At 39.7% G+C, this 21,582-nt stretch overlaps 1 protein-coding gene across 1 annotated transcript in view; it reads right to left on the bottom strand.

Moving 5' to 3' along the window:
- The window catches only part of LOC120306742 (cytochrome P450 2J5-like), a 30,732-nt gene extending 18,301 nt beyond the window's left edge, over positions 1-12,431 (bottom strand). The window contains exons 1-4 of the mRNA XM_039340497.1: positions 12,218-12,431; positions 9,927-10,089; positions 2,541-2,690; positions 2,180-2,340 (exon numbers count right to left, since the gene is read on the bottom strand). Coding sequence (XP_039196431.1) covers positions 2,180-2,340; positions 2,541-2,690; positions 9,927-10,089; positions 12,218-12,385 — 642 coding nt within the window. The 5' untranslated portion in view covers positions 12,386-12,431. The remainder of the gene's footprint in view (positions 1-2,179; positions 2,341-2,540; positions 2,691-9,926; positions 10,090-12,217) is intronic.
- Positions 12,432-21,582: the final 9,151 nt, after the last annotated feature.

The raw sequence follows: 21,582 nt of genomic DNA, 5'->3' as shown, positions 1-21,582 counted from the left end.
CTCAGTAGCCTCTAGGATTTTTTCAAGTATAAATTTGTAGTTAAGTTGTGGGTAGTATTCCTCCATTTCTGTGGTGTTTACAGATAGTCCTTTAATGAAGGCTATTTTTGATAAAAGTCAATAAATGTCCACCTCCACTATAGAGAGTTGTTTTCACCACCCAGCTTTTTCAGGTTCTTATCTTTTTTGATAGTGTCAAGGACAAATCTTAGTCTCACAGGTCTCCCAGTTAGAAAAAAAATTCACTTGCTATACCAAATTTCACCACACGATGTCCCCAGTAACATGTAAAATATTTTCCCAAACTCAAGTTAGGCTTTTATCCGGTTTTAAAAAAGAAATATTCTTTTTTTTTCCAGCTTAACAGATAGGTAAGATAATAAGTCTCTGTAGGAATAGAAACCTTTTGGGACCCCAGGTACCCAAAAATTACAACAACAATTATTTAGTTGTTTAGTTTAGTTTAGTTGTTCTTTTTTTTGTTTTCCATAGCTTTATATTTCCACAGTAGGCAGAAGCCACCAAATTAAGAAGGGGAATAAAAAGAATTTCCAAAGGCTTTTATAGGAAAGTAGTTGGGAAGCAAGAAAGGTAAGATAATGTCTCACCCAATTCCTCCATGTTGCTTTCATTATGCTTGGTAGTGCTTTTGGCTTTCTGCTGGAATGGCTTCTTCGTCGGTCCAAAGTAGCTGCCTTGGATCAAACGGAAGGGCTACCGCCCTTCTGCAATCTGTAGAGGGTCCTCCTTAGTGCTGGTTGCCCCTCCAGGGCAACTTTCGACCCTTTCCAGGGTTTTCTGATGAAGGGAAACCAGACGGCGGAGAGAGCACTCTCTTCGTATATCCGCCGGCGCCACGATTGCAAACAGGAAGCCAGTCTGCTAGCTTTTCATAACAGTGTAACAGAGTTGGAAAGCACCATCCATTGCTTCTTTTCCTGCCTTCAGGTGCTTTAGAGAATATATTGATCCATTCTTCTTTGTGGCTGTCCCTCAAATATGGGAACTCTGTTATCATGTCACCTATCAACTATCCCAGTATGCTAGTCAGCAAAAGAAGCTCCTGAGACATTTTTTTCCCTCCAAGAATATACTTTACTGAAAAGCCATGTGTGTACAGAAGTAGGAAAGCCAGTTCTAATATTTTGTGTGCAAAAGCATAAGATAATTTCACCTTTTTCCCTCCTGACCCTCCCTTTGTCCACCAATCGGTTGTGCCTGGTTTGCTTTGAGAACGGTCTGTCTGCCTTGGGCTTTCTCAGAGTTGGTGACCTTTGAGGGGTGGAACTTTCTTAGGTTTCCAGATGGCACACTTGAATTCCAGAGTTTCTCTCCCAAACCACCCTCACATTCCAGTGCCTTCCCTCCCCCTCCCATTATTGTTGTCTGGTTGCAAGTCAACCATGACATCACCCCAACTCCTTCTTTTTACTAGACTAGACATACTCAATTCTTGCAACCGTTCTTCATATGTTTTAGTCTCCCTCCCCCATCATCTTAGTTGCTCATCTTTGCACTCTATCCAGAGTCTCAAGATCTTTTTTTATCATGGTCACTAAAAATGGATATAATATACCCAAAGCATTATTAAGTGATACTAACCCTGCGAGTCCCTTGAAACTGCAAGGCGATCAAACTGGTCAGTCCTAGAGGAGATCAACCCTGACTGCTCTTTAGAAGGCCAGATCTGGAAGTTGAAATTCAAGTACTTTGGCCACCTAGTGAGAAGGAAGGACTCACTGGAGAATCGCCTAATGCTGGGAAAGATTGAGGGAAATAGAAGAAGGGGAGGACAGAGAATGAGGTGGCTAGATGGAATCACTGAAGCAGTAGGCATGAGCTTAAATGGACTCCAGAAGATGGTAGAGGATAGGAAGGCCTGGAGGAACGTTGTCCATGGGGTCGCAATGGGTCGGACATGACTTTGCAACTAACAACAACAACCCTTCACTTGATCTCAATTCTATCCCTCTATTAATGCAGCCTAGCACTGTGTTGGCTTCTTTGCAGTAAAAGAAGTTCTAGAAGTCATGACTGACTCAAAGACAGACACATCTACTGGGGATAATAATACAGTAGATGATTTCCAAGGCTTCCTCCATGGATTCCATTCATGATTACATGAAATTACAGATAGAAACATAAGTTTGGAGGAGCTTTAATATAAAACATGACTTACCGCATAGAAAAAGCCACCACTGAATTTCACAAGACTTTCAAGGATTTGAATTAACTTCTGGAAGTTTTCGTCTTCAGGAGGAAACTGATGTCCAAAACTCAAAGCACATATGACATTAGAAACTGCATTTATTACTGGAAATGAGGGATCAAATGGTTGTCCTGCAAGTGAAGGAATTTTATAATGAATTTTTAAGGAACAGAGCTTGTAAGGGGATGAAGGAACAGAATTGGGATCTCTGCCAATTGTTTCAAAAGGTTAAAAAATAATCAAATCAAATACATCTGTTCTTGTTTGAATTATGCAGAATGGAAAAAAAATCTGCAGACAGAGACTTGAGGCTTTACCCCAAATTGCATACCTTTTGTTTGTCTGAAGATCTCTACCAATGTCTGAGCAACTTCTTCTATTCTGTGCTCAATGCTTTTTTTCCCCAGGCCCAGCTTCCGCAGAGAAGTGATGCCAATGTGCCGCTGCTGTTTCCAGGTGTGACCATTGGAAATAATAATTCCTGTGGGCATCAGCAGACAATGATAAATGATTCCTGATGACATTTATATTAAAAAAAACCAGTTAGGACTAGTTCATACGAAATATATCTCTGGATTTCAGGTGGGAATACCAAATCCTTCTGACATGTTGCCATTTTGTAAGATTCCAGCTATGTTATCTTTTATTACAAATATATTTATTCATTTTGGGAGTCACATTGACACTGTGAGACACATGTGGTATGGTGACCACAGGTGTAATGTTTGTCAGCCTCTATTTTATATGATGGACATCAAAAGATTCTAAGACAGTGGTTCTCAATCTGTGGGTCGGGACCCCATTTGGGGTCGAACGACCATTTCATGGGGGTCGCCAAACAAGGCTGTCCGCCATTTTTTTTATCCCTTTTCTTTGGCCACACCCCTGGCACCCGGTGATGTATAAGTGGTTGTGGGTCACCACAACATGGGGAGCTGTATTATGGGGTCACGGCATGTACGAGAACCTATGTTATAGGCACAAGAGACAAGATCTTCTCGGGGTGGCAGAATCCATCTACAACTTCCTTCTACAAGATTTAAACTAACCAGCAAAATAGGCAAATGTTTTTTTTATAATGTTTTATTGATTTTCTAATTTTACATTTAAGTATTTAAAAAGCAACATGGCAGCTGAGTTAATCAATAATTCAATGACATAAAAGTATCTTTAGTACAAGTCTCAAACTATCACGTTAAATATTTCCTCTCTTTTCCCCTTAGTATTTACTGTCTCATGTTTAAACTAATACAATTCTTATATCAATTAAATAAAAATAATTTTTAGCTTATACATATCCTGGTTATTTTAACATTCGGTCTTTTTATAGACAATCAATGTCCTAATTAATTTTTTCCCAATTTTTAGTTTCCCATTAATATTTAAATTTAACATTTAATATTTATAATTTCCAAGATTTAAGTAACCAAAGTTCCCTTTATCACAATTCATCACAAGGTCTAATATTCAGGATACACATCTATTTGAATATATTCTACTTCTCACCATCTTATCTAATTAATAATACAGTATAACATTCTTATTTTCTATTAATTTCCAAATGTCTTAAATTTAGTAACCAAAATTTCTCTTGTTTCAACATCAAATACTTCCTCTCTTTTTCTCTTAGTGTCTGCTATCTCATATTTAAGCTGGTACAGTGCTTATTATATCAGCTAAGTAACAACATGTTTATTACATTTATCAATAGATTTTTATCTTATATATATGTAAGATATATATATATATATATATATATATATATATATATATATATATATATATCTTAATTACATTTACATTCAACCTTTATAAACAAATCAATATTCAAATTTAACTTTTAATATTTATACTTCCAAGTTTTAAGTGACCAAAGTTTTCTTTATTTCAGTTCGTAACAAAATCTAGTATTAGTAATAATAATAGTAGTAAAGTTGGAAGAGACCTTGGAGGTCATCTAGTCCAACCTCCTGCTCAGACAGGAAACCCTATACCATTTCGGACAAATGGCTGTCCAGTTTCTTCTTAAAAATTGGTTTATAATTGGTTACCTCAGTAAATGCTTGTATGTGGAACAGTGATTAATGTGTACCTACTAGAGTGAATCACAAAACAACACAAGCAGGAGTATCTGCATGCATTTTAATGCCCAAAGGTGATGTATACGATTGATCTCACCACCAGCTTCTGGGGCTATTATGCCCACCATGACAACAACAACAACAACAATAATAAAGTTGGAAGGGACCTTGGAGATCATCTAGTCCAACCCTCTGCTCAGGCAGGAAACTCTATACCATTTTAGACAAATGGCTGTCCAGTCTCTTCTTAAAAACTTTCAGTGTTGGAGCATTCACCTTGCTTTTTTCACCATTTAATTTCATTTTGTTAGATAGTGCCCAGTGTTCAAGTCTGGCCGCATCCTTCTGTATCTTAAGCCTGTCTTCTGGAGTGTTGGCTATTCCTGCCAGCTTGGTGTTGTCTGCAAATTTGATGATTTCCCCATCTATCTCCTCGTCCAAATCGTCGATGAAGATGTTGAAGAGCACTGGGCTCAGAACAGAGCCCTGGGGCACCCCACTACACAAAGTACACATCTTGTCTATTTGAGTATATTCTATTTTAATCCTCACTAATAAGTCAAAATCCCAATTTTCTTCAGCCTTATTCTAGCTTTCTTTCTTTGCCAACTTGCCTTCCATATCTATGCTTTTAAGTCATCAAATAGGTCTCCTTCTGTTAGTATATATATTGTTTGAGATAAAAGAGGCCATCCTTTTTTGGAAGGGCTAACAAATTGTCTCTCTATTTTTCCATCTTGATGTAATTGTCCTGAAATGTTTATCTTCCCTTTGGTCTGTAGAGATCCTCAGGTTTCTTCTGGTTTATATAGAAAGTCTTTTCCATTTTCAGTATTGTCAGCCCTTTTCTGGGTTTTCCGTTAACTGTGTTTGTTGATCAGTTGAATCTTCTATCATAGTATTTGATTGTTCCACTTGTTCTATTATATTCTGTGTAGTTGATTTTTTAGTTGTAATAAAAGTTTGGGTTTGTATATCTAGGCTGACATCTTGTTCTTTTCTGTAGCTTCTTATTTCATCAGAAGCTGTAAGAATAGTTTCATAAATTGCTTTCAACATAAAGAGAATCTGTTCCTGATCTTAATCTATGTTCTCTTAGTGGTGTGTTAAATTAAAAGTTTTACAATCAGAGAGTGAAAATAATTTTGTCACTGAGTATAGAACACAGTTGATATCTGCCAAGGTTGCAAAAGTCTAAGCTATAGTCTGGGCTTCAAGCCAAGTCTTTTTTAGACAATAACAAGTTGTAATATCAGGTTTAGCCACAAGATGTCACCCATACCATTTAAGATTTATTTTTTAAGTCCAAAATTTTTATAATCCTTTTTCTAATTTTACTTCTTTTTTGTAAATAAAAACCCAAATCTTTAATAAAAATAAGAAATCTTTTAGTCCTCAAATTTTAGAAAGATAGAAATCCAGTTAGAATCAGGTTATTCTTTCAGCGTTTTAAGCTCCCCTGGATAGTCAGTTGCTGCTGTTTTTAGAGCAGGGCTTTTCAACCAGTGGTAGGGGTACCACCTGTGGTACATTGGCACCTGGCAGGTAGTAAGTGACCATCCTAGAAAAGTGGTAGCAGGGAAGGGGAATGAGTTGAACTGGTGGCAGCACCGCACAAGCCTGAGAGAGAGATGGCTGGAGCTGCAGGGCAGTCAGGGCTAAGTGGAAGCGTCAGGATCAGCACTTCTTCAGGGCTGTCAGGACTCAGTGGAAGTGCCAGGATCAGTGCCAGGCTCCAGCTGCAGCTCAGCGCTGATCCTGGCACTTCTACTGAGCCCAGAAGAAGCACTGATCAGCTGGAATGTTGCAGCATCTCCAGGGTCTTGTGATTTACATTCAGATGCTTGGCAACTGATTCATATTTATGACAGGCACAGTGTCCCATGGTCTTGTGAAGTGACCAAAACCTGCTGCAATGACCCAGCAAATGGGAGGGAATACAAACCAAACACCCCCACCCCACCCCCACTGCCAATCCTCAATAGAAATGCTCACAACAATGAAAACCTCGGACAGGAGAAAGACTACCGCCATGTGGGCAGGCAGGTGTCTTGCTCGGCTGTGGCTTGGGGGGCACTTTTTCAGTGCCATTGTAACTTCGAAACAATCACTAAGCGACCTGTTGTAAGTCGAGGACTACCTGTACTTCATCACTTTTTTCCTTTTTTTTTGGTCATCAAGTTTTTGATACCTTGCTAGGCGACTGGTGGTACTTGGATATTGCCTATCCTAAAAGTAGTACAATGGGTGAAAAGGTTGAAAAGTCCTGTTTTAGAGGGTGGGATAGAATTTCCCTTCTCTCTCTCCACATGGGAGAAAATACGTTGGGCAGCTTATACAAGTAGAAAAAAAGTAGGATTGAAGAGAGGTTCAGATCTCACCCAGTCTCATCCGCACTGCTTTATAGGTGCCTGGTGGTAAGTTTAACTTCAACTGCATTCTAGTGGCGGGCCATATTTCTATGGTCGGTCTTTCATCCGAGGGCTGTCCCGGATTGAGTAGAAGGGCTACCACCCTCCTGTGATCAAGCAAGGATGCCCTCCTTGCTTGTTGTCCCTAAAGGGCGACTTTCAACCCTTTCCTGTGTCTCCCAGTGGTGTGAAATCGGACGTGGAACATGGAGCTCGCCTTCAAGTGGCTGCGGCGGCAAACCAGAAGTCTAGGCAAATGATTTTTTTTTTTTAATTCACCAAGCTCAATCAAGTTAGTTACCAATTAAAAAAATGTAGCTCAGGGTTGAAATGAGAGGTCCTTGGTTCTCTCTGAGCTTGAGTGTTTTCTTTCAGGCTATTAATTACCCAAATTAGGGAACATCATCAGTGCTGATGATCAAGTTATTATGTTCTTCTGCCAATAGAAAATGTAGGGAAAAAAATTAAATTCATCAACAAATGCAAATTTGTCTCCCTGAACTTAAGAAGACATGACTTTTCCTAAAACAGGCTACAGGTTGGTAAAAGGAACAACCCAGCTACCATGAATACAAATAAAAATAACTTGAGGAATTACAGGGTGGTAAAAAGGAAAAAACAATATGAGAAATACTAATTATACAATTGTGTTTTTAGTTACAGAAAAACAAGCTATGAATCATAGAATCATAGCTGGAAGAGACCATGGAGATCTTCAAGTCCAGGCAAATGGTTTTACAGTCTGTTCTTGAAAATCTCCAGTAATGGAGCACTCACAATCCCAGGAGGCAAGCTATTCTATTAATTAATTGCTCTCACTCTCAGAATATTTATCCTTATTTCTAGGTTGTATCTCTTTGATGAGTTTCACCCATTACTTCTGGTCCTGCCCTCTGGTGCCCTAGAGAATAAATGAATCCCCTCTTCTTTGTGACAGCTGCTCAAGTACTGGAAGTCAGCTATCATGCCCCCCAATCTTTCTCTTCAAATAGGCTAGACACCCCTATTGTCCTACAATTTAGCCTCCAGGCCTTTATCATCTTTTTTGCTTTTCTCTGCACACTTTCCAGGATCAAAACATCTTTTTTTGTACTGTTTTCTAAAACTGGATGCAGTGATCCAAGTGTGGTCTCTCCAACATGATGTAAAGTGATACTGCTTCAGACAGGAAGGCGGTGCAGAGAGTGGTGAGAATGGCCAAAAAGATCGTTGGCAGTTCCCTCCCTCCCATCCAGGACTAGCACAGAAGCGCTGCTTGAACATGGTCTGTAAGATTATCTGGGATGCTACCCATCAACTCTCCATGACCTGTTTTCCTTATTCCCTTCTGGGAGGAGGGGGCTTCATGGTATCCGCAGCAGAACATCCAGATTCAGCCAGAGTTTCATTCCATACAGCATTAACCTTGCAAACTCTCAAGCTTCCTCCTTCCGTTATATATTCAAGACGGACAGTATTTAATATTTATTTGTTATGTATATGTAGGGCTGTGGGTCTATACATATGTTGTTCATAGTATGTTTAGGTGTGTGTCATGTATGTGTTTCACTTGAGAGCAGGCAACTAAATTTCATTTTTGATGTGTGTTGTGCCCACAGTAAAAAAAATGACAATAAAGGTTATCTTATCTTATCTTATCTCTTATCTTATCCTATCTTGTCTTGTCTTGTCTTGTCTTGTCTTGTCTTGTATTATCTTATCTTATATCTTATCTTCTTATATCTTCTTATATCTTATCTTATCTTATCTTATCTTACTGTCAGCTCTCATTGTCTTGATGCCATCCTTATATTGATGCAACCTAGAATTGCTCGTTTGGAAACCAACCCACAAGCTCGAAAAACGAATCTTCACCCTCAGAATTAGAAATACATTCTTCTACTTTCTTTAATCAGTCCTAGAAGAGATCAACCCTGACTGCTCTTTAGAAGGCCAGATCCTGAAGTTGAAACTCAAATACTTTGGCCACCTAATGAGAAGGAAGGACTCACTGGAGAAGGGCCTAATGCTGGGAAAGATTGAGGGTCGTAGAAGAACGGGACGACAGAGAATGAGATGGCTGGATGGAGTCACTGAAGCAGTAGGTGTGAACTTGAATGGACTCCAGAAGATGGTAGAGGACAGGAAGACCTGGAGGAACATTGTCCATGGGGTCGCGATGGGTCGGACACGACTTCGCAATTAACAACAACAACAACAACTTTCTTTAAAAAGACACAGGATAGCAGAACTAATTTTCATTTTAGAAATACCCCCCTGCCTCCAACTATACAATACCACAGTGATAATGTGAGGATGGAAGGATTTAACAACCAGATGACTGAAAGGAATATAAATATAAATCTTTCCATCCTCTACCATTCAGTCGGAACTGAAGAAGCTTCCTGGATAAAAATGAAATGCCTGCAAGGAAACTCAAAGGTGAAAAAGCACCTTTGGGATAATCAAATTTATAATTCAATTTGTCATGAAAAAATTTATATTGGATGTATTTAGAAAAACTTGCACTGACTTGCTCGCTTCCTGCTCGAGTAAGGTCCGTCAAGAACTTCTGTTGGCTTATTTTTTTTCTTTTTAATTGGTTTCTCCTCTTTTTTTATTTGTCATTTATATTGGTACTTTATGTGGATATTTAAATTGTAATCTTGATTTCAGGTGAGATCATTAAACCTGCTGATTTTATTCCAATTTTAGAAATGTTATTAGCTTAGAATAGATCCCAATTAAATCTAATTCTTGTACATGGAAACTACTGAAAGCTTATAATTATATATATGGGTAGCAAATATGAAAATAGTGGTTTTAGGTGGGTTGGTCACATGCAGAGAATTGGTTAAAATCAAATTTGTAAAATTTGAAGAAAGTGGCAAAATTTAAAGACGGCTCAAAAAGAAAGGACTGAAGAGATAAAGGAAGACTGAGACAGTTTTAGTTGAATGGGGAGGTTGAGAACCTCATAAAACAGAGTTGGCTGTTTAGTGAAAAAGAAGTAATGTCTAAGAATGTATGGATGTAGTGAACCAGATAGAATGCAACGGCAATGTATAATAATTTGGTATAAAGTGGATTATAGCAATATTTCTTTTGCTTATCTTATGCCATGAGGTTATTTTTTAAACTATACCTTACTCCCCACCCTCCCATGCTATGCATAGTATCAACATAAATTATAATAGTGTGGTAGTTATTTAGTTATAAGTGCAATTTCTCACTACTTGCACTTACCTCTTCCTTTCCCAAAAGCACTCAAGAGTAAATACTTTGGTCGATCAGAAAATTCTTCTGGGAAACTGGTCATTCCTTCTTTCACAGCTTTGAATCCAGACAGCACTACTGCAAGGTGAGATCCAAACCACAAGGAGTATATATTTCCATATCGTTTTGCAGGCTGCCAAGTGAATCAAAGCTGAGAAATGTTACAATCAAATAAAACAGATTATTTATACCATATTTTCCGGTGTATAAGACGACTTTCTAATCCCTGAAAATCTTCTCAAAAGTCAGGGGTCGTCTTATACGCAGGAATATATGGGTAGCTGTTCTTTGAATTTAAAACCAATCTGCCCCCTAGTGGCCAGCCCTATTTTTTTTTTACAGAAATAAGCACTAACAAGACAAAGCTTTCTAGCAGCAAAGGAGCTCCTATTGTGCTCATCTATAAACAGAAATTCAATATTATACTGTATTTTCTGGTGTATAAGATGACTTTCTAAACCCTGAAAATCTTCTCAAAAGTTGGGGGTCGTCTTATATGCCTAGTCGCCTTAGACGCCGGAATATACGGTAGTTAATATGCCATTTACAGTCTTTCCCAAATCCTCAATACTAAGATTTTTCACCATATGCAATTTTGTAAATTGCATATGGTGAAAAATCTTAGTATTGAGGATTTTATAAATTTTATAAATTGCATGTGAAATTTATTCCCACCCTCCCACCCCCAGATTCCCACCCTCCCACCCCCAGATTCCCACCAAGAACTTTTGTGTTTGTATTTCATTTGTTTTCCTGGGGTATGCCTTTCTCTTTGTGTCTGCAGGAAAGTTGAGAATTGTTACAATCAAATAAAACAGATTATTTATAGTTAATGAGCCATTTACACTCTTCCGTAAATTCTTAAATCTAAGATCTTTCACCATAAGAAATTGTCTGCTCCTGAGAAACTTATTTTCTCTAAGAATCCTGCCAAGAACTTTTATTCTTGAGCTTCATTTATTTTCCTGGGCTGTTCCTTTATTTATGTTTCTACCCAGTGCTTTTTTTCTTAAAAAAAAAAAAAGTGCCGGAACTCACACACGTCATACAACCCACCTTGCCTACCCTACAAGGCTCCATCCAAAAAAGGTGCCAGAACTCCATTCTGGGTGTTCTATGATAAAAAAAAAAAAAAAAAACCTGTTTCTACCTGAAATCCACCATCTCCTATCTGCTTGCTTATTCCCCTTTGTCTCGGATGAGAGATGGTCTTCTTACTATAAATAATGGAAATAAATGTTAGTCTAGAACTCAGATCCAGAAAGCTTTTGAAATTATTATGGAATTGCAGAATCTTCCTGGGCTCCAAAATCAGCATAGATGGGGACTGCAGCCAAGAAATTAAAAGACGCTTGCTTCTGGGGAGGAAAGCTATGGCAAATCTAGACAGCGTACTAAAAAGCAGAGACATCACCCTGCCAACAAAAGTACGTATAATCAAGGCCATGGTTTTCTCAGTTGCAATGTATGGTTGTGAAATTTGGACCATAAGAAAGGCTGAGCGCCAAAGAATGGAGGCCTTTGAACTATGGTGCTGGAGAAGAATCCTGTGGGTCCTGCGGACTGCAAGGTGATCAAACCGGTCAGTCCTAGAGGAGATCAACCCTGACTGCTCTTTAGAAGGCCAGATCCTGAAGTTGAAACTCAAATATTTTGGCCACCTAATGAGAAGGAAGGACTCACTGGAGAAGAGCCTAATGGTGGGAAAGATGGAGGGCAATAGAAGAAAAGGACAACAGAGAATGAGGTGGCTGGATGGAGTCACTGAAGCAGTAGGTGTGAGCTTAAATGGACTCCAGAAGATGGTAGAGGACAGGAAGGCCTAGAGGAGCGTTGCGCTTGGGGTCGCGATGGGTCAGACATGACTTCGCAGCTAACAACAACAACAATTTAGGCTGTAAATGTCCACCTATTGTCTACCTCAAGAATATAGAATAAAGCATCTTAAACAAAATGAAGGGGAACCCACCCTCTCTCTGAAGAGCTGGTTCCATTATCAAACATTTCTTGGTAAGACTGAACTAGAATCTGCCTTCTAAAACTTCAGCCCCATTATTTCACATTGTGCTCTGTGAAATAGCTATAAGTCTTACCTGAATATTTTGGCATGATGAGGAAAATAACTAATCAAATGTCATCACTAGCACTTGAAGAAATGTATTCCTCATTGTGTGGGACTATTTTACTAGATTTGTCCATAATTTTGATATAAAGAAAGCAATTGAGCATTATCTTGTGTATTACTGGTTAGAATCAAATACCTTAAGGAAGTAATCTTCACGAAATGAAATCCCACTTGCCAAGGCAGTCCCAATGAGAGGTAGAGCCAAAGGACCGGGAGGCAAATGTCTTTGGGACCAGAGTTGTCTCAGGAAGAGGAGAATCAGCAGAGCAAGCAGCAAAACAAACAAAAATGTCACTATCATCATTGTTGTCCTGCTGGGTTTTTTTCTTTGATGCTCACTGGTGGATTTGAAGAAGGTTGTCTGATTTTGTCTGATGTTTTTTTTTTCTTCCTGTTTTATATGCTCCATTGATAAGAAACAAATTACAACATGTCTTTTGATGCTCAGTGTCATTAGTGATGGAACTGTGTCAACAAGATATTATCACATTAATTCAGGTTAATGAGATTACCTCTGACCATGTGCCACACAAATAACAGAGGAAGGGATTTGTTTATAAAAAAAAAATCAAGAGTTGTGTAATCCATTTTGCCCCAAACATAGTAGTATGCCAGAATTATTTTAAAATCAGTGCGTATCACATGTCCTTGAAATTTATCTGAATAGAAAGGAGAATCTTGTTGGGCCACAGAGTTTTATCTACTCCAGGATTATATCTCATACATACCCTTGCAAGCCCAGCATCAGGACATTATCATGAAAGACTTCACTCAGCTTTGCTTACAAATAAGGGAACATCTTCATGAAAGCTTCATACTCTTGAGAACCATCTCTGGTGCCATACAGCCTTTTGCAACTAAAACAAGTATAACCACTATACTAATAAGGAGGACTGCTGTAATAGATTCTGGAGCAGTTGTTATTGTTTGAAAGGTGTCCTAAATCCAACCAGCAAACAATAGGTAGAGAGCTATGTAAAAATGATGTCATCAATCAGCTGCCTAACCCATGACCACATCTGAAAATAATTCATGCTAAAGTTTTAGCAGCAACAGTTGCCCAAGTCTGAAGAATCAAAAATCAAAGATAATAAAAAAAGTTTCTTTCAATATGTAAATTACAAGAAAAAAATCAAGGAAACGGTCTGCTAAAGAGAGAAGACAGCAAGGAAGTAACTTTTTTGAAGCTCACATCTGCCCTTTTTTCTGAGCTCCAGATGTTTTCTTTTTCTCCTTGCTACAAAGCAGAACTCTAACAATGACCCAGGTTTCACTTGATTTCTACAGTCATTCAACAATTATCCCTTCATAAGACCTTTAATTGGGCAATTTGTAATTGCATGCCAGACCCATGTCACAAGGATTGTTGTTGCGAAGTCGTGTCTGATCCAATATACAAGGATAAGAATCCCCAGTTATTTTCCTTGAATTACCTTCTTGGTTGTTATTAATTTGCTTGTTCACTAAAAGTATAAATTATCCCATTTACCAAAGTGACACTTGGTGATATGCAATACGTGACTTTCTTTCCCTTTGCCCCTATGCCAGTCCTTGCCATGGATTTAAAATAATAAATAAGGCCCTTCCCCTCCTATTTAGAGTAAGTGAAGCATGATCAGAGGTATGTGGATTAATGGACCAATATCTTCTGAAGAAAATTCCAGCACTGATTTGACAGAGCATCAAAAGATGGGTTGCTATTGGTTTCCAATCAGCAGAGAATAGTGATCAGGAAGAAAATCTAAAGCATCAGATAAAAGGAAGCAACAGCAATAGTTACAGCAGTGGTTCTCAACCTGTGGGTCGGGACCCCATTTGGGGTCGAATGACCATTTCACAGGGGTCGCCAAACAAGGCTGTCCGCCATTTTTTCCCCTTTTCTTTGGCCACGCCCCTGACACCCGGTGATGTATAAGTGGTTGGGGGTCACCACAACATGGGGAACTGTATTATGGGGTCGCGGCATTAGAAAGGTTGAGAACCACTGAGTTACAGCAATAAGAGAGAAGATTCCAACTTACCATGGCCAATTCACCACAGAATAACTTGCATGGTCAACTTGCTGTGGGACAACTCGCCATAGGACAAGAGTTATACTAATATAAAAGAAATGGTGGAATATTATTATTAAAGAAAAGATGTAAAAGGAGGGACAACATGAAATGTGAATTACATAAATGAATATAATTATTTCATTATTGTAAGTAATTAAATTGAACTGTTGAATTGTCCTACAGACAGTTGTCTTGTGGTGAGCTGGCCACAGCAAGTTGTCCCATTCTGCCCCAATCACTATATGATGGAGAAAAGTGGAACAACCTGCCTCAAGAAGCTGTGAATGCTCCAACACTGGAAGTTTTTAAGAAGAGATTGCACAGCCATTTGTCTCAAATGGTATAGGGTTTCCTGCCTGAGCAGGGGGTTGGACTAGAAGACCTCTCTTCCAACTCTGTTATTCTATTCCAGTGGTGGCAAGCCTATGGCAACGGGTGCCAGAGGCGGCACTCAGAGCCCTCTCTATGGGCACGAGCACCATCGCTCCAGTCCTAGGCCTTCAGCTGGGTTTTATAAAACTTTTTCACTTTAGGCCTCCGCTGCCATGTGCAAAAAAAAAAAAAAAAGGTTCAATCAGTCAATTTCAACTTCTTGCAGGGAAAAAAAAAAGATTTTGCAAAGTTGGAATTGATTGATTGAACTTTTTAGTCCAACCCATTCTGCCATTACCACTGCAGCCATGCCCACCTAATGGGCCACTCCCACCTGGCACTCAACGAGGCATAAGTGGGTTTGGGGCTGCAGTTTGGGCACTCAGTCTCTAAAAGGTTTGCCATCAGTGATCTATTCTATTCTATTCTATTCTATTCTATTCTATTCTATTCTATTCTATTCTATTCTATTCTATTCTATTCTGCTTCTGCTTCTGCTTCTGCTTTTGCTTTCTTCATAAGCTCCATTTCAGTTTGTTACTATACATGTTACTACTCTCCTTTAATATGATACATGCTAGATAAATGCTGTGATAAATTGTATATGAACATTTCTTTAACCAATATTCATGTACATCACCTTGAATCTCATTCTCTTGATATATGATTCCTAGCCATTTAGATATAAAAAGAATATCATTTGGATGGTTAATAAGCATCAGTTGGTTGTGCTGAGAATTAGCATTCAAGTCTAAGCTTCCTCTAAATACATTTTGCAGTCAGTCTTTCCCCCTGTGTTATTTTTTCCATTGTCCATCTGGCTTCTGTCAGGTTGCACACTCTTGGGTTAAACTATTGTCTCCTTTTCTTCTTAACTGAGGGGCTTGTTTGATTTCTTGTTTATGGTATTGTTTGTTTTATGGAACAGCTTACCTTCAGAAGATGTGGGTTCTCTACCCCTGGAGGCTTTCAGACAGCCACCAGTCTGAAATGGTATAGGGTCTCCTGCTTGAGCAGTGGGTTGGACTAGAAGACCTCCAAGCTGCCTTCCAACTTTGTTATTCTGTTATTCTGTTAAAGGGAGAGGGAAATTTGGAATACCTGGATTCTTCAAACTAGATTGCGCCACATAGTTAATATAGTTAACATGGGTCATTGGAATACCAAAAAGAGAGATTGTGTTATCCTTAAGTCCACATCTCCACTGTCAACTTCTTCTAATAAGCCCAAAGGGAGCAGAATGGCTACCCACTAAAAGGGAAAGTAGGAGAGTTGTGCTGTCATTTAAATGCTCTACAATACCTACTATACTGCTTAAAAAAAAAAATCTTTTCTGGGTACACTAGATGTGTTTCATAATAAAATATGGTCACATTTTCATCCTTCTAAATAAGCTGAAGATCTCCCTCTAGGCTCTAGGAATGATAAACTATCTACCATAAAGAGGCTTGAAAGTTTGGCCTTGACTCCAGTCATGTGCTAACAAAAAGGTTTCTCATAAATTTCTAGAAACAGCTCATTCATTCATTTGGAGCCCCACCAAATAGTGAGCCAGATGAAATTAATGTAGTTACAATGGACACTGTTATCAACTCATACAGCAGCAGAATCTCTGACTGAATTTGTGGTAACATTCTCCCCAAAAGGGTTGCAGGAACAGTGATAGCAATCTACAAACACCTCTGATACACTTTGACTTAAGTGAGGATTTTCAACAGAAGAGCAACCAGAAGGAAGACAATTGGACAATTTTAAAAGATGAAGAAAGGTTGATCTTGCACCATTAAAAACAACAACTTCATTTCCCCTGATGCCATGGTTTTATCAGAGGGACTGCAGGGTGAATGGACCCCCCTCCAGAAGAAAATTCACAAAACTTTGGATCAACCCACTGCCAAGAACAGTCTAACAACACCTCTAGCTCACCAGACTCAATCAAATATTCAAGATCTTCAGACCTCTTCTAGCATTGAGCCTAAGATCGGCAAACTTAACAGCAGTGCATTGGAGTGCCAGGTGAAGACTCGTAAGGAAATTAAACCATTTGCAAGAAAAGGAAGACAATATGGCAAAGATCAGGTAAGCTGCTTTGACAAGTAGAGTCAAGGTAAATCAAAGTCACCAATCAGTGTGTATACCTGAATATATCAGATTCCCTTGATATCTGTTGATCATTGATAGAATGGGATACATTACAACTTACCCCTTAAAAGCTCCTTTTGGATAAGAATAAACTAGCAAGTACATGGAGTCTCACCTTTTTTTTTTTTTGGTATTCAGTTGCAGGAATGTTGGTTCCCTTTGAATATCCCTATAGCTGTCTCCATGTGTGAGGAATATTACTTCCAATGATTCACTGCCCCAAGCTGTAGTGGACGAGAAGATCCAAAAAAATAATAATAATGTTCTATTTCCATGCAACTTTAACTGAATGGATATTCTAGGGGACTCATTCAAATTTGGAAGTTCAGCAAGTCTACTGGGGAAAAATTTATACCTCCTAAATTATTGAAATGTCACTTTGATTGGTGGGCTTCCTTATTTGCAGTTTTATTTATCTGCCAAATTCTATCTGATTGAGATCTCTCTGTTGTGGTACCCATTTACAAAAAGGGTGATAAGGATGATAGCAAAATTGTAAGCCAAATGTCTTTGACACCAGATTGAGGACTTGGTCATTGAAAAGGGCTAGCTATCTAACTGATTTTAGGTCTGGTCACCTCCCCATTGATAACTGTTTAATTTTATGTCATCTAATAGAAAAATATACCGTTAAAGATAGACAGATGTTTACAACTTTTATAGACTTCAGTGCAACATTTGATTCAATAAACTGAGACCTTCTTTGCAAGAAACTGATGGACCTGACCATGGATTCTAGACTTCTCTATTTATTTAAGGCAGTGGTTCTCAACCTGTGGGTCGGGACCCCATTTGGGGTTGAACGACCTTTTCACGGGGGTCGCCAAACAATGCAGTCCGCCATTTTTTCCCCCTTTTCCTTAGCTGTGCTACTCCCTTTCATTCTATTGGCTTTTGAAAGCCAATAGAATAGACTCTCTTGAATAGAGTCTAATTCTATTGGCTTTCAAAAGCCAATAGGAATTGTCCAGGCTGTCTCTGCCCTGCTGAGCCCGCCAAAAGTCCCATTCTGCAAACGGTGCTGCACCAGTTGAGTAGTCCTCGACTTACGACCGGCTGAGTAGTCCTCGACTTATGACCAGTTGGGGTCGCGGCATTAAAAAGGTTGAGAACCACTGATTTAAGGCATTATACACCAGTATTTGAGAGACTGCCACAAAGAAGAGGGGGTCAACTTATTTTCCAAAACACCAGGAGGCAAGAGAAGAAACAATGGATGGAAACTAATCAAGGAGAGAAGCAACCTCGAACTAAGGAGAAACTTCCTAACAGTGAGGACAATTAACCAGTGAAGCAACTTGCCTTTTAAAATTGTGGGTGCTTCATCACTGGAGGTTTTTCAGAAGAGACTGGACAGCCACCTATCCAAAAGGGTACAGGATCTCCCGCTTGAGCAGGGAGTTGGACTAAAAGACATTCAAGGTCTCTTCCAGCTCTATTCTAAATATTGTTATTGGGGTACTAGATAGGTCTGGATGGAATACACCAAGAACATCTTATGCTTCGTCCTTTGTGGAGTCTTGGCTGATTTATAAAATATGGAGATGGCCCAAGTAGTTACAACGTCACTTATAAGAAGGTCTTTTTTACTAGTAGAGTTAAGTCACATTTTTGTTTATGATTATAAATCATTCTCAAATATTACAGGCAATTAAGAAAGCAATGTCTCACAATGTCCATTTCAGCTGGTGATTTATTTGCGTATGCTACTAAATATGTTTTGGTTCTCTTGAGGAAAAAAAAATGCCAGAAAATTGATGTGGGGAGAGAGAATTCTTCTGCCTCCATCAATTACTTCAAGTCCAGGTTGGGTCTTCACTACTCCTCCACCAGCCTTTCACCCTCAGCACACACTTTCCACCTTGGCCTCCAGGCCTGTAACCCCTTCAGACTGGCATTGGGTTAGACTCAGGATCAGCTCTCCACCTCCTACCAGACCCTCACTCTGCTGTCCCATTCATGCACACGCACTCACAACGGAAAGTCCAAAGGTTATATTCAAAACCCCCAACAGTTTCAGCAGTAAACCAAATGACGAGTAGGGCCTGGTTACCAAGCTCAGCACAAGATAAACTCTCCACAAGATTCATTCCAAGAAAAGCCAGACACAGACCAAAGCCAGTCCTAAATCCATACACAAGGTTGCAAGTGCACTCACAAAGAACAGAAACATGAGGCAAGAAACTGAACACGTTGTTCTAGCAACACCCATTACTTTGGGTGGATTAAATGGGCAACACCGTTCCAACCCATTATGATGGAGGAAATTGCCTCATGTTGAATAAGTTGGCCAACCAGTGTTGCACCTATCTCCTCTCTGCCATGTGGGTCATTGGATTGGGAGGAGGCATGGACTCCACCTCCTCATCCTCACTGACTGCCAGCATTTGCTTGCATTCCCCACCTGGATCCTCCAGGCTCACCTGTTGCAGCTGTGGCTCCCTCGGCTCTTTCTCAGCCTGCCACCCATCCAATAGTCCTGGCTGTGACTGCCCCATCAGGCTGGGGACTTCCATTCCCCATCCACCTCTTTCTGCACCTACATCCTCCTTTTCCCCAAAATGTCAGGACCCAGCTCCTCCTCCTCCTCCTCCTCCTCCTCCTCCTCCTCCTCCTCCTCCTCCTCCTTTGTTGTCTTTTTTACTTTAAAGAACTGTTTAACTCCATTGACTGTTTTATTGAACAGCATAGGTGGGGACTGTTGGGTGAATGTGCCAGCATATGGGAGGGCTGTTGGGTGAATGTTGGCAGTGCTTACAAAGACAATTATTCTGACCAGCTGTGCTTTGCCTCCATTCGGGGCCTTGGTCATCACAAGAGGACTGGAAAAGAGCTGATGTAGTTCCCATCTTCAAAAAAGGAAAAAAAATGGACCCAGGAAATTACAGACCTATCAGCCTGACCTCAATACCTGGAAAGATTCTGGAAAAGATAATCAAACGATGAATCAGCGAATACCTAGAGGCAAACCAAGTCATTACTAAAAGCCAACATGGGTTTGTCAAAAACAGATCATGCCAGATAAATCTTATTGCATTCTTTGACCAAGTGACAAAATTAGTGGATCAGACGAATGCTGTGGATATAATTTACTTGGACTTCAGTAAGTCATTTGATAAAGTAGATCACAACCTACTACTTGACAAGATAGAAAAATGTGGGTTAGACAGCATCACCACCAGATGGATCTGTAGCTGGCTGACCGGCTGTACGCAGCGTGTGGTCCTCAATAGAACCGCATCTACATGGAGGGAAGTGTGTGGCCAGCAACAATCATGCATTCGACTTTGCTGGGGTGGGGGCCATCGCCCAGGGTGTCACCAAGGGCGGCCGGTTACTGAAGAAGGCTTAGCTGTCAGATGAGGACCCAATTAATCACCACATAGAGTTACTGCCTGCCTATCAGGCACTAAGAAAATGGGAACAATGGTGCAACAACTCACAATGAGTGCAATGGGCACAGCCTATATAAGATCAGAACTGCTGGCTCATGCAACAGTAAAGAACTACGACCGGTGAAAGGGAGAAATCCCCAGCACAATCCATGCAGGAACCAATGATGGGAGGCAGGATGCCCCACACACACAACGGGGGGATGGCCATAGAACAGGAGGCACTGGGGGGGCAACCTATAACAACATGTATCCAGACACATCCAAAGCGGGCAAAGAGAGCAACAACAAGAGAGGCAATGATCCCTGAACCTATCAATATACAGACGGATGTGGGACAACTAGAAGCAATATGATCAACTGGGGTGGGTAGACCGATAACATGCTCTATAAGCAGAGCATAAAAACAGCTGGTCTTATAAGCAGGCTTTCGAACCTCCAGCATTCCACTCTGATGACGTTGGCAGTTATCCAATGAAAGTTTAGTTTATTAAACAGTTGCTAGTTTACTTAACAGTTGTTTTTATATTTATCCTAGTGTTCGACTATTTTTTTCAACATGAATGTACCCAGGATTCGTATTTTTAGTATAATTAGAGACAATATATCTGATTTTAGTCTTTTTCTTTCACTAAATGGCTTTTCTCATCCATCTATTCCACTTAGTTAAAACGTTTTGCCACTTTCTTCTTCTTCTTCTTGTTGTTAATTGCGAAGTCGTGTCCGACCCATCGCGACCCCATGGACAAAGTTCCTCCAGGTCTTCCTGTCCTCTACCATCTTCTGGAGTCCATTTAAGTTCACACCTACTGCTTCATGCCACTTTCTAGTAGCTAATTATTCATCAAACAAGGAAAAATCTCCAGAGACAGAAAAGACAAGCCACTGAGGGAACTAGCTTAAAAAGGCACATTCCCTTTTAATAATTAGCTGCCACTTTCCCTCAGTGGCTTGTCTTTTCTGTCTCTGGAGATTTTTCCTTGTTTGATGAATATATGGAAGAGGGAAAATATGGTGGTGGGAGTTTTCAAATGCTTCTTTCAGAAGGAGATGAGAATGAGAAAGAGGGAGGCAGGGAAGGATAGAGGGAGGGAATTCCCGTCTTAGCACTTGGCCACCAGCAGCTCTGCCATTGATTTTGCTTGTCAAAAGATTGCAAAAGGGGATCACATGACTTTGGGACACTGTGACCATCATAAATATGAATCAGTTGCCAAGCATCCAAATATAAATCACATGACCCTGGGCATGCTGCAATGGTCATAAGGGTGAAAAATGGTCATAAATCATTTCAGTGCAATTGCAACTTTGAACAGTTTGTTTGTTTTTTGGTCATCAAGTTTTTGACATCTTGCTAGGTGGTACTCGAATATTGCCATATCCTAAAAGTGATACAATCAGTGAAAAGGTTGAAAAGCCCTGCTCTATAATAACTATTATGCTGCTTTGAAATAAAATATTTTCTGGGTACAGAATTATTCCCACTAGATGTGTTTTATGATAATAAAATATGGTCATTTTCCCATCGTTCTAAATAAGTT

The sequence above is a fragment of the Crotalus tigris genome, unplaced genomic scaffold (assembly GCF_016545835.1).
Source record: "Crotalus tigris isolate CLP2741 ecotype Arizona unplaced genomic scaffold, ASM1654583v1 scf7180000017752.986373038:1224578, whole genome shotgun sequence".
NCBI lineage: Eukaryota > Metazoa > Chordata > Lepidosauria > Squamata > Viperidae > Crotalus > Crotalus tigris.
Note: the sequence above shows the minus strand (reverse complement) of the source record. Positions and strands in the feature narration are given on the sequence as shown.